General features: G+C 45.3%; 1 protein-coding gene across 1 annotated transcript in view; it reads right to left on the bottom strand.

The window, feature by feature from the left end:
* The window catches only part of WWC3 (WWC family member 3), a gene marked incomplete at its 5' end in the record, with an annotated part of 1,141,234 nt that overhangs the window by 208,374 nt on the left and 919,957 nt on the right, over positions 1–12,903 (bottom strand). The window contains one exon of the mRNA XM_069639076.1: positions 5,048–5,122. Within this exon, the coding sequence (XP_069495177.1) occupies positions 5,048–5,122 (75 nt within the window). The remainder of the gene's footprint in view (positions 1–5,047; positions 5,123–12,903) is intronic.

Below are 12,903 nucleotides of genomic sequence, written 5' to 3'. Positions count from 1 at the left end.
TTGCTACTGATGGTTTCAGCTCCCACTCGTGCGTTGCAGACTGTAGCCTGCTTAGTTTGTCTGTTAGGACGTTTTTCTTTCCCTCCAGATGGGATGCCAGCAAGAAAATGTGATTCTGAATGGCCCAATAACAAATCTTCTCTGCTGGGAGACACAGGGGGAGGGAACGAGTACCCCCCTGCTTGTTGATATAAAACACTGCAGTGGTATTGTCAGTTAGAATTTCCACCACCTTTCTTTGAAGTGAGGGAAGAAATGATTTTAGAGAGAGAAATATGGCTCTTCGTTCCAGGACATTTATGTGGTCCTTCTTTTCCTGAGAAGACCAAAGACCGTGAGCTGTTACACTTAAACAATGGGCTCCCCAACCGTACTCCAAAGAGTCTGTTATAACTATTTGGTGAGGAGGAGGCTGAAAAGGAAACCCGATTAACAGGCTCTCTGGGGAGTTCCACCAGAGTAGTGAGTCCTGAACTTGTTTTGGAATTTGAATTATTTCCTGGGAATGCAACAGCTGGTTCCAGATGCCACTGGACTTTTCTCATATGGAGCCTTGCAAAGGGAACTAGGTTTATGCAAAAGGCCATAAGTCCAAAGAGCCTTTGAAACCACCAAGCTGTCAGAATCTGGTGGGTATTGAACTTTACAATGGCTTGTTGAATAGCTTCCACCCTTTCCAGGGGTGGAAAGGCTATGTTTAGAGTAGTTTCTTAAACTGCTCCTAGAAATTGGATCCTTTGCAAAGGATTGAGCTGGGATTGTGTCACATTTGTGGAAAACCCCAGGTTGAAAATAGTGTGGCATGTTAATTGCATCTTCTGAAGAAATTCCTGTGTAGACTGGGCCTTGAGAAGCCAGTCTAGGTAAGGGAATAGAAGAACTGTCCTTAACCGGCAGGTATGCTGCCACTGACCCCAGAACTTGTGTGAAACCCCTAGGAGCAGAGTTTAGCCCAAAGGGAAGACATGTGAACTGGTAATGCGACCGTACTATGGTGAACCTCAGGAACAGACAGTGATCTTTGTAGAAGGGGATGCAAAATAAGCATCCTGTAGATCTACAGATGCCATTCAATCGTTTGGATGAAGAGAAGCCAGAATCTGAGCACTGTGGTCACCATGTAGAAGGTTTCCACTGACAGAAATTGGTTGAGTTCTGAAAGGTCCAGAATTCGCCAGATCCCGCCCGATTTCTTTGGGATCAGAAAGTAACAGGAGGAAAATCCCTAAACTACTTCCACTTGAGGAACCAACTATCACTCCCAAGGACAGGAGATTTTGGATCTCTTACAGGAGCTCCGGGGAGGATTTTTGGAGGAGAGGAAGGAACAGCCGGCAGGGCAAGGCGGTAACCATGCAGAATAATATGCAGAACCCATTCCACTTGAGTAATGGTTTTCCAAAAGGCAAGGAAGTTGGAAAGCCTTCCTGCTACCGGGGATATATGCTCCTTGATAGTAGGAGCGGAAGGTATGTACATGCAAGGAAGGAAGTCAAATATACTTAAGTTTGCGCTTGAGCAGAATTTGAGGAAGGGGAAGGTCCCAACTTAGACTTGGGTCTCTATCTGCTCTTTAGATGAGTAATAAGACTTAGCAGGCGTGGCAGAACCAAGGGCGTGGTTTGAATGTTTTAAAGTGTGTGATATCGCTGTTTCACCTAAGGGTTTTAGCGGCCGTGACACTGGCCTTCCATTTCTGAAGGACCTCATCTGTGGATGGGTCGAACAGTGTTTTGCCATCAAATGGAAGGGGAAGATTGGATATCTTGGTGAGCTAGAGCTTGTTCTAAAACAGACAATTCCATGGGAAGTGGGACTTTTGACTGCTGAGATGGCACATTTCTAAAAACACCAGCCATTTCAGGCTTATCTTTAGGAAGGATTTCTAGTGCCTGCATGGCTTTAGTCACGATGTCATGAAACATCTTAGATGGTGACTGAGTGGTGTCATCCTCTGAATCTGAGTCAGAGTTATTGGACATTTTCTGTTTCTTGGGTGGCATAGCAGAGTCCTCGCTGTCAACTGATGCCGTGATTGGCTCAGGAGCAGGAACGATGTGTACCGATCCTTGAGGTAAAATAGGTGACATTTTGTCTTTAAGGCGTTGAGCCATAACAGTATTGGTGATGTTGTTTGCCATTTGGGAAGGGCTAGGTTGAGGGTCTCCTAGTCTGAAAGGAGAAGTAGAAGTAGAAGAGTCTGCACTGTTAGACGGTTGGTTAGGATTATAGATATTAAAAATCACAGGTATAGGCACCTGGATATTGGATAGAACCAGGTGTGGTCCAGGTTGTGCTGGTACCTGAGAAGGTAGACACAAATTGTCCTCAGACTGAGGAGAAAATAGTGGCAAAATGTGAGATGACTGAACCCTCAAAGGAGTGCTGAATAATTGTTCTGGTAAGTTTGGCAGCATCAAAGTCTTCCAAGTCAGAAATTAAGAGTAGAATTATCCTTCTGACTCTCCGATACCGAGTTCGAGACAAACGCCATGGGAGATTTCTTCCGTTTGAGCTTTTTTTGGAGAATTCAGTACCGGACTAGATCTCAAATGAGAGTGCCTTTGCCTCTTGTGAGAGGACTTGTGTTTTCCTCAGTACTGAGGTGCATCAAAGCTCAACTGCAGTACTAAAGGGTAAAATGTTGTCTTTTGGTACTGAAGTACCAGAGGTTTTACATGCGGAAGGCAACTTTCCATTATCCGGTACAGGGGAATCGGAATGGACCGAATCAACCCCGGAGGTGCAAGCCTCTTTGCATGAACCCTTGCCTGTTCGGCTTACAGAGGCAATAGAGGGTTTTGCCAGTACTGTCGTTATTTTGTCTTCTGTAAATAACTCTTCCGGTAACAGGTGGGTCTTGTCAGACCCTTTCACACCTGGATGTACTAACACTTTCCCACCAGGAGGTACTAGTGCTTTCCCACCCAGAGGTACTTTCAGGTGAATACGGCCAGGGTTTCCCCCTGAATGTTCCGTGAAGACCCCGGAACTGAGGAGGCACTCTTCCCCTGGGTACTGAAGGCCGGTGCTGAAACTAGTACCTCACCCGACAGTACAGTCCCCCTGAAAAGGAGGAAGTCGCAGCGTAGCAAAAATTCTGACCTGCCCAGAAGGTGGAAAAACAGGAACTGGGTGTGGAACGCTGGTGACGTAGGGGTAATGTGTGGGCCAGCCGCGCAGAGGAATCCACGCGTGACGGAGGCCCCACCCCTTCTACAGTTCTTAAAGAGACAACTATCTTTTGCAGCCAGCTTTACCGGCCCGCCTGCAAATGCAGGCGTTCCCAAACAGTTGTGAAGGGGGGAGAGCCAAGACGAAAAATAAATATACATCCTGATATTCATCGGTCCAACTGTAATGCTTCTGAATTCTTGGTTAATATTTTGTTTGAATATGAGTGTAGCACTCTCCTGTACCGTATTGCATTTTCAAGAAGGTTGAAAGGTCTGTAAAGTTTATGGGGAAATAAACAAGCCTAGAGGGCTCGAAATTGTGCTTGACCACAATACAGGCAACATTAAACCATGCAATCCCTCCACATTGCCTACATTTCACTTATGGACCACAGCAAGAATTATGCTGCTTTAGGCAAGTGGCCTATTTCGACACCTTCTGCTTCGACCCAATCCAGAATGTGACAATCTTCACTCCCCTGCGAGGGGCTATCTAGTTTTAAATGGCCCTAGCCCAACAACCTGCCAAAAATGTCCCTGGTTGCCTCTCCACCCCACAAATATCCTAGCAGTTGGCCAGCACAGACGATGCCATTGTTCTACACAACACCATTTGTAATGCAAGAGTGAAATCTACAAGTGCTCCCTCCCACAGCCAGACCCATGCCACCATGCCACTACACTAACGCAGCTCCATTAGTGCAGTCATTCTCCCGGATCCCTTAACCTTCGCTATACCCACTTTTCCTTCCTTCACTCCATTTTCTCAACTCCTTCACCAATCCCCATTACACAGCAACCACTGCAAACACTCTCTTTCCCACCTCTGCCTATGTCTTAATGTATGTGGTTGTAAGGGGAGTCAGCAAAGCTTACAGTGGCAGACAGTGAAGCCAATCCAGGGGAAAGAATATACCTGGGTGTGTTGGGTGAAAAACAAGGTTCCGGTCTACAATATGGGTGGTGTGACTCAAGGACTCCTTGTCTTAATGGTGGAGTAAGGGCACACAACCTCTTGGAACTTCAGGGGGTGAAAGGCCGGGACTGTATTTGTATTAACTCAGGATCCACAGCAACAGTCCTTAGGAGTAGATGCATGGGACTTACTCTGCCTGTGATTTTGTTGGCTGTCTTGGAGATTTAAATTAACAAAAACAAACAAATTGAAAGCCTTACCTGGTAACTCCTTTTCATTTAAAAGGGGGGTGGGGTAGATCATGCAGATGAAACTAAAGCAAAACACGCACGTTCACTTCAGCAAAACATGCAGTTAGAACTCTTTTGGGCAACGGGGCAAATGACTGAAAAAGGCAGATAGGCTCTGTAATGTGAATGCTATGAAATTATGAAGAATTCCCAGCTTGACGACTGAGAATATTCAAAGCATGTGAATCTAGGAAATAGGGAAGGCTAGGGAACATACCACTGCTTCCCCTTCCCCATATTAAACGAGATCTATAGTTTCTAAAATGTCCCAAAGCATTATAAACTGTGATGTCTTATTGTTATTAAGCCAACATGAGGCCTAAGAATGTATACTCGTATACCCATCAATCTCTGTGAAAATTAATTTACAAAAGCTAGAAGAAAATTCAGACTATGCATAGAGGGCCTGCTCAAAATACCCAGAGATGTGCGATCTATAGAGAGTGCTAGAACACACATCTTTATAAAAGTGAATTCCATTATGCACAAAATGGCCCTTAAAGTAATGGCACGCACATGCATATTTTCAATAGTCAAAAGCTGCAGCAAAAGAATAATTAATTGAAATTTGTTCTCGTAAATTAGCAAATAAAAAGAATATTTTTTTTAAAAAAAAGGCTTGGAACCAATATTATGAACATGGTGTGCTATATGTTTCTACTTACAGCAGTCCAACATGTATTTTGGGTTCTTCATTCCTCGCAACACTGCTGTATTGAGATTCCTCAGCATCATCATTTCTAGGAGAGAAAAGTATCTGTAAGGCCTACATCACCTAAATGTGCTACAATCATGTGCAATGACAGAACAAGTGTAGATGTTAGGGCACTCCCATTACTACAGGTCAAAGAATGGCAATCCTAGCATAAATACACTGTGCTTTAGGCCATCTTCTGGAGATGTTGACCCCAAAAAACACAAATATAGCTGAATGATTTAATGTAGCACGTGCGGGCTGCCAGAAAATATGAACAGAGTCAATTTCCTGGACCAGAAATGAACTGTTCCAAAGTGAAGCAACAATTCATCACTCTTGGTGCACTTACATAGGGCATTCACACTTAACACCTGGCGCTACAGCACTAGGTGATGGTGACAAGCTTAAACAAGGACTAGCAAAGCCAACAGTTTTGGCTTTTGAGTAGGCATTGGATAGACATGTGCTAGGCGCTACCCTAATAGTACGACCTAGCCATAAGATTGCAACAGATGGAAAAGAACAAGTTACTTACCAACTGGTAACTTTCTTTTGACTGGCTGTTCCTCCAACATATTCCTCATCTTTGACATGTTATTTCCACAGCTGTGCTGCTTCGGAAGTTTTTTCGGCAGAGGCCCTGCGTCGATGGTGTCCGGTCCATGTGCTTCGAAGGCCTCCGTCAAGGGTGATGTCATCGGATGTTATAAATAGCACACGGCGTCCGTAGCCTCAGTTATTTTTTTTCCCCCTCAACGTGCGGCAGACATGCCCCCAATACCGTTGTGACTGCACTTAGCCTTGTTGGAATGAAAATAGCATGGGAAATTCTTGAGAGGGGTAGGCTGTGAGGGTGATGAGGAATACGTTTGAGGAGCATCCAGTTGAAAGAACATTACCAGTTGGTAAGTAACTTGTTCTTCGAATGGATTGTGTCCGCCAACGTATTCCTCATCTTTGACAGACTCCCCAAGCAGTATCAATCAGTGGAGGAGGGAGAAGAATTGAGATATAAACAATTAAATGGCAGAGTAAAGCACTGCCTTAAAAAAGTCAACATCCTGAGCATGGGAAGTATCCAGGGAATAATGCTTAACAAACGTGTGGATGGAAGACCACGTTGCAGCATCACATATGTTCTTAACAGGGACACCCCTCTGCAGGGCTGTCTATGTAGCAATGCCCCTGGTGGAATTAGCCCGTAAGCCCTCAGGAGGGTCCTTGCCAGCTGTTAGGCAAAGTTTGTATGCAGTACCCTCTGGGACCACTACACAAAACTAGGACTACAGGTGTAAGCAAAACCAACCTTTGGTAGAAGTCTATACCACACTGTTTTTGGTAGCGAGCTGAGCAGCCAGGCTTATCTCAAGAGGGAATGTGTGCTTGTAAGGGTGTTACACAAAGGTCTACAATAGCAAGTATTCAGATGGACACTTATACTCCCGGTTTCTTTGTAAAACAATTATTAATTTATTACACAATCATTTAGAAAGCATTCACTAAATGAGGCAACCAATATCACACAACAATTATACTACAATACTGATTACTAAGCAGTTGAGCTCATTTGAAGTCGGAGCAAAATAGCGTTGAAGTAGGAGCAAAAAGGCATAAGTTGATAAAAGGAATATTACAGTTACTTTAAAACAGTGCAAATAGTTTGAGTTCACCAGAGGAGTTGATTCAATGCAATAGGTAGGTCAAAGTCAATGAGCTAGTGTCTTGTATAAGTAAAATCGGTTCTGGTATTTAAAACGGAAAAGTTTTGCCACGGTTCTTAGAAGTAGTTCACGGAAGAATGGTTTGCATGTCGGGGCAAAATCTGACTAGGCCTGCAAATTGCCAAAGTTCCACAAACTTTCGCGGTGAGAGGTAAGTTCTCTCGGTCGAGTTTTCACAGTACCTTATATTGAAGGAAAAGATGCAGCTGAAGATTTCTGTTCCTGGCAGTTCCTGCAGATCTCGCTGTTCCAGAGCCTCAGTCGTGGTGACAAGAGGGAGGACGTAGGGGGACTCCTGCACTGCACGGGACGGATCACAAAGCTATCAAATTGGCAAACTTCGATTCCGGTTGCTGATCTTCAAGCACACAAGCTGGTGTCCTTGTCCCTGGTTAATCCTAACCAGCTCCGAGAATGGCATCCAGGTGACTTACGAGTTGATTGGTCCCACCACTCAAAGCAAGAAGTCATCCTTGAAGGGGATGCTCTGTCGAGGTGAACTTGGCGATTCGGATCTGCGGCAGGGCTCCACCGGTGAAACCAACGGTCCAGTAGTTGCAGCAGCCGTCCTCTTCCAGCACGTCTTCGGTTCTTTCGTTCCAGTGGTCGACTGCCTTTCAGTCCAAGAGACTTGCCTTTTAAACAGTTTACTTCCATTCATTCCAATCCTAGCTGCCACTCACCCATCAGGGTGGCTGCCCTTGCCGGACAGTCAGACAGCCAATCACGGCAGATTCAGGCACCTCCCTCACTTCCTGCCCACCCCAGACACTCAGGCGCCAGAGGCGAACTTCAGTCCTGAAGCCTGCCAAAGGCACAAAAACAAAGGGACCAATCCTGGTTTGGCGCTCGGAGACAAACTCTAGAAGGACCTTTCCAAAAAGAAATGGGGAAAAAAGGAGACCGGACCTGCTTAAACAAAGGGGGCTTAGGCGCCATCTTGAAAAACATGGCTCCCTCAAATTTTAGCTACCGGTGTTCGCGGTCAGAAAAAAACATGGTAGTTTGTTGTAAAACCACTGCCAGCAGCCATTTCAATAGGAAAGGGTAGCATTTGACTGCTACATGAGTTTCTAGACATAGGGGGTACTAGGTAACACCTCCAGCACACTATTGTAAGATAGTGTGGGCTGTGTCTAGGAATTAAAAAAGACAGGTAAAGTCAAATTAACTTTACATTCTCTGGGAAACAGTAGTTTATCCCAGAGAAGGTATTTAAGCCTCGGGACAGCCTAGAAAGGCTTCCCTGTGTCACTGCACTGAGGGTGCTGTGTAACACACATGAAAAGATGATGCCTGTGGACTGGTCTTAAAACACCATAATCAAAGAACACAAGAGTAAAACACACATCAAAATACATGAGTGGGAAAAAAGGCTCACACTCTCCAGGAAAAAAATCAAGTGCTCAAAATCCAGCATAGTTGCTGGGAGTCTCTAAGGTGGAGGGAATTAGCACATTTAGGAGAAGTCTCTCTAACACCAGCCAATCTGTAGCATTCAGAAATAGTGAGGCTGATCCACCTAGACAAGGTCTGTTTAGAAACAGCCTGGCCCAATCTGTGTTCAGTATACCCCACAAAGAGCTGGTCGTCCACTCTGACCATGGACATTCTGGAAAGATAAAAAGCATAATGCTCTCCTAGGGTTCAACCTATGGAGTCTCCTCTTCCTTACTAGGATCAGGAGGATAGAAGGCAGGTAGCACCACTTTCTGGCTCAAATGAAATTCGGAAACTACCTTAGGTAGGAAGGAAGGACGTACTCCCAATACAACCCTGTCCTTGTGGAATAAAGTAAAGGGTGGCTTAAAAGAAAGTGACTGCAACTCGCTCACTCTGCGAGCAGATGTAACTGCAACTAAGAAAACAGTCTTAAATGTTAACAGTCTCAACGGACAAGAGTGCAAAGGTTCAAATGGAGCACTCATCAGAAATGTTAAGACCAGATTAAGATCCCAGACAGGCACCTGAAAAGGCGTCGGCGGGAACACATTTGTGAGCCCTTTTAGAAACTGAGTGATAAGTGGAATCTTAAAATAAGAACATTCCTCAGACGAGCGCTTAAAGATAGATAGCGCTGCTAGGTAACCTTTTATGGTTCCCACCTAATGACCCTTGTGGGCAAAAGTAACAAAGAAAGAAAGAACCACCGGAATGGAACACTGAAAAGGATCAACTTTCTTTCCTATGCACCAATCACAAAACTTACGGCAACAGTACATGAACTTTGTTGCTGGACGCCTGGACGAAAGCAACACCTCCATCACGTCATCCAGAAGGTCCCAATCCTTATATCTCAACCTTTAAGAAACCATGGGTGAAGGTTAACAATCTTGACCTCTGGATGGAGAACTCAACCTCCCTCTCGCGAGAGAAGATCCTCTTTGGGGAAGACGCATTGGAGGACAGAATTTCTAGAAGGTTCGGGTACCACGCTCTCCTGGCCCAATCCAGAGCAATGAGGATCATGTGGGACCCGAACCTCCGTAACCTCCTTAGAATTTGAGGAATGACGGAGATCGGAGGAAACACATACAGAAGCGGGAATGACCAATCCACGATGAACGCGTCTCCTAGAGCTACTCTCGGAGGAAAATCCCTTGAGCAGTACCTCTCGCACTTCCGGTTGCCACCGGTCGTGAACAGATCCTCCTGCGGGGTTCCCCAAAGGGCGAAGATCTCTCGACTTCCCGAGCTATCTCCCACTCGTGGGAGACCACGCTCTATCTGCTCATAGCGTCCGCTGCCATGTTCTCCTCTCCGGCTAGATGTACCACCGCTAGGAAGATTCCTTCCTGGATTGCGCAGAACCAGAGCTGCATCGCCTCTCTGCACAGTGGAAGCGACCCTACACTACTTCTTTTGTTGAGGTAATGGATAGCCACCGTATGGTCTGTCATTATCAGGACATTCTTTCCCCGTATAGATGGCAGTAAAGCCTTCCGTACCAGCCTGATTTCTCTCAGCTCCAAAAGATTAATGTGCAGTTTGGACTCTGATGGAGATCAACGACAGCTGATGGCCAGATTGTTCGCCTGAGCTCCCCACCCTGTGAGGGAAGCGTCTGTCACTACAGTTCTCTCCGGCCACAGCTGCCAAAAAGGTTCTCCCTTAATGAGATTCTCCTTGCAGACGAACCACAGAAGATCCTGTGCGACCCTGACCGGAACCTGAAGGTGATCCGATATCTTGCCTGATAATTGGGACCATTGCGTCCTGAGAGCCCACTGAAGGGATCTCATTCTCAGGCGGGCTCCTGTCACCAGAAAAATGCAGGATGTCATGAGGCCGAGCAACCTTAAGAAGTCAAAAGCCGGTAGACGCTGGGCATGCTGGAATTTGGTTACCATCTGGTGAATGTGTTTAGCCCTCACATTGGGTGGCGAGCACATCCCCAAGGATGTGTCCAACACAGCCCCGATGTACTGGAGTTGTTGGGAAGGTGTCATATGGGACTTCTTGAAATTGAGGGAGAAGACCAGCCTGTGAAGGGAGTGGCAGGTGACACAGATGATTCAAAGCTTGTTCGGGAGAACGCGCCCTGATCAACCAATCATCCAGATAGGTTTAGACTTGAATCCCTCCTCTCCTGAGATGCACACCCACCACCACCATGAGCTTGGTGAAGACCCTCGGGCGGAGGTCAACCCGAATGGCAGGACTCGAAACTGATTGTGCGAGTCGCCAAATGCGAACCGCAGGTATTTTCTGTGCTTGAGATGGATCGGCACACGAAAATAAGCATCCTGCAGGTCCAATGACACCAACCAATCCTGAAGTTGGAGGGCCTGAAGGATCTGAGAAAGAGTGACCATCTTGATCTTGTCCTTCCTGAGTAACGTGTTCAAGCATCTGAAGTCCAAGATGGGTCTCAGTCCTCCGTCCTTTTTGGGAATCAAAAAGTGAGGGGAAATACCAACCCTTGTTCCTCTCCGCTACAGGCACTAGTTCTATAGCACCTTTCTCCAGCAGGGTTAAAATCTCCTGCACAAGGAGCGGATCTGCAGTCTTCAAAGAGTGCTTCCCCAGTGGATTGTCGTGAGGCAGTCGTAGAAAAGGGAGGCAGTCGCAGTGGGCTATTGTTTCCAGAGCCCACGCATCCGAAGTAATGGCTTGCCACTCTTCTAGATGCCGAGACAGCATGCCCCCTACTGGTGAATAGTGACTTAAGGCCTCAGAGCGGTTTTGAAGCGGCTGCTGCAGTGCCTGATGGCAAAGAGGCTGCTGCTGCTTGAGCGGCTTTGACACCTCTACCTCGTCCACCACGAGGAAACTTTTGTTGGCCCCTTTGACTGGCCATTCCTCTCGCCCTTCCAAATGAGAAGTAGAAGCGAAAGGATCCACCCCTCCATTGTTCACCCCTAGGACAAAAAGGCAGAGGTTGTCTGGCAGCTACATTGGAGGTCTGCAACTTCTCAAGGCTCTAGTCAGCCTTGTTGCCAAACAGATGAGCCCCGTCAAAGGGCATGTTCAGAAGACGAGCATGCACATCTGGTGCAAAGCCGGACTTCCACAACCACGCAAACCTGCGCATCACGGTGCTCGTAGCCATAGACCTGCTGACACTATCCACGGTATCCAACCCAGACTGAAGGGATTCACACATGTCGTCCTTGCCATCCTTCACAATAGCCAGAAAGCCATCCCTTTCATCCCCTTCGGGAATATGCTCATCCGCTAAAGTGTCAGGACTGACTAGTTTCATAACAGGAAGAGTAACTAGATTAACATTGTGCCTTTAGAGCTGGCTGGGTTAGTTGTGCTTTCAGAACTGGCTGGTTTAGTAACAGGAAGAGTTTGGTTATAGAATTAACATTGTGCTTGCCCAAGTCAAGATGGAGTGAAAGAAACTTAATCTGATTGGTTAAAGAAACAATGATATGTTTGGTTGCCTGATTGGTGGAGAGGACAATGGGTTTGATTCTTGGGAGATGAGCAAGATTCTAAACTGCCTTTCATCCAGAGAAATTCAGTGGCTGGTTGTGTATTAGTTAAGCTCCTTAAGTAAGGCCTTTCCAGAGCTCAGAAAATCTACCAAAGAAGTAAGAATATCGTTTGCTGATCCAATTTGAACAAGAAGTCATCAGGTGGGATCGTTCTTTTAAAGATTTTGAAATTGTCACAGTGAACTTTCATTTTCTTTTATAAGAAAACTTAAAGAGTAAAAAGGTTTCAAGTTCATTTGAGAAAAGAGACATTACAGTTAAAGTTATTATAAGGAAAACAAGCTTGAAGATTGTGCGTAGGATTTTAAAGTTGATTAACTGCGTGTAATGTTCTTCAAGACTGTTTAATGTGTGCGCAAGCTCGCAAGTTGTCGTTTGCGTGTTCTTTTTAAAGTGCGTGTACATTTTTTTACGTGAAAGACGTTTCCTGAGAAAGCGTGTGTGGTTTGCGATAGAGCGCGTGCCTAAAAGAATTGCGCAAGTTAACTTTAACGCGTGTATACTTTTTACACGAAATACGTCTCAAGAGAAAGCGCGTGTTGGGTTGCGATAGAGCGCGAGTCCATTTTTATCAGCGTGTGTTATTTTTTATCGCGTTTACGTATTTTTTCACGCGCGCGGGTTTGTAAAATAATCGTGTGTATTTTACACGCAAGGACAATTCTTCACGTCTTCTGATTTCACGTGTTTATCGCACACGCTAGTAAAGGAAGAAACTATACGTTCTTTGTGTAAATGTGTAAATAAGGAAAAAACAATTCACACGCAGGAAGAAAGCAGTATTCCAGGAAGTTATCATTTAAAGTAATCTATGCAAATAGAACTCAATGTTTTCAGAGAAAGACTGCAATTTATGTAAGCATTGAAAACTACATAAGATCAGAAGAACTTTGAAGTAAGAAGAATATCTAATTCTGAAAAGATGTTGCAAAGGCCATCACTTTAGGATTCTAAAGAGACTAGGTTGGCTTGAACTATTTGCACAATACAAGATATATTTACAAGATATTCCACAAAGATTACTAACCTCTAAGTCTTTTACTGAGGTTTAAGAGGTAAAGAGTTTAGAATTTATTTAGCATAAGTTAGAAAAGAAGTTTTCTTATTATATTAGTAACCTGGTGTATTTGTTTATCACAGATACCAGAGCCTACCAG

This window comes from Ambystoma mexicanum, chromosome 7q (genome assembly GCF_040938575.1).
Source record: "Ambystoma mexicanum isolate Mex_15411 chromosome 7q, UKY_AmexF1_1, whole genome shotgun sequence".
Classification (NCBI taxonomy): Eukaryota; Metazoa; Chordata; class Amphibia; order Caudata; family Ambystomatidae; genus Ambystoma; species Ambystoma mexicanum.
The sequence above is the reverse complement of the archived record's forward strand: the minus strand, read 5'-3'. Positions and strand labels throughout refer to the sequence as shown.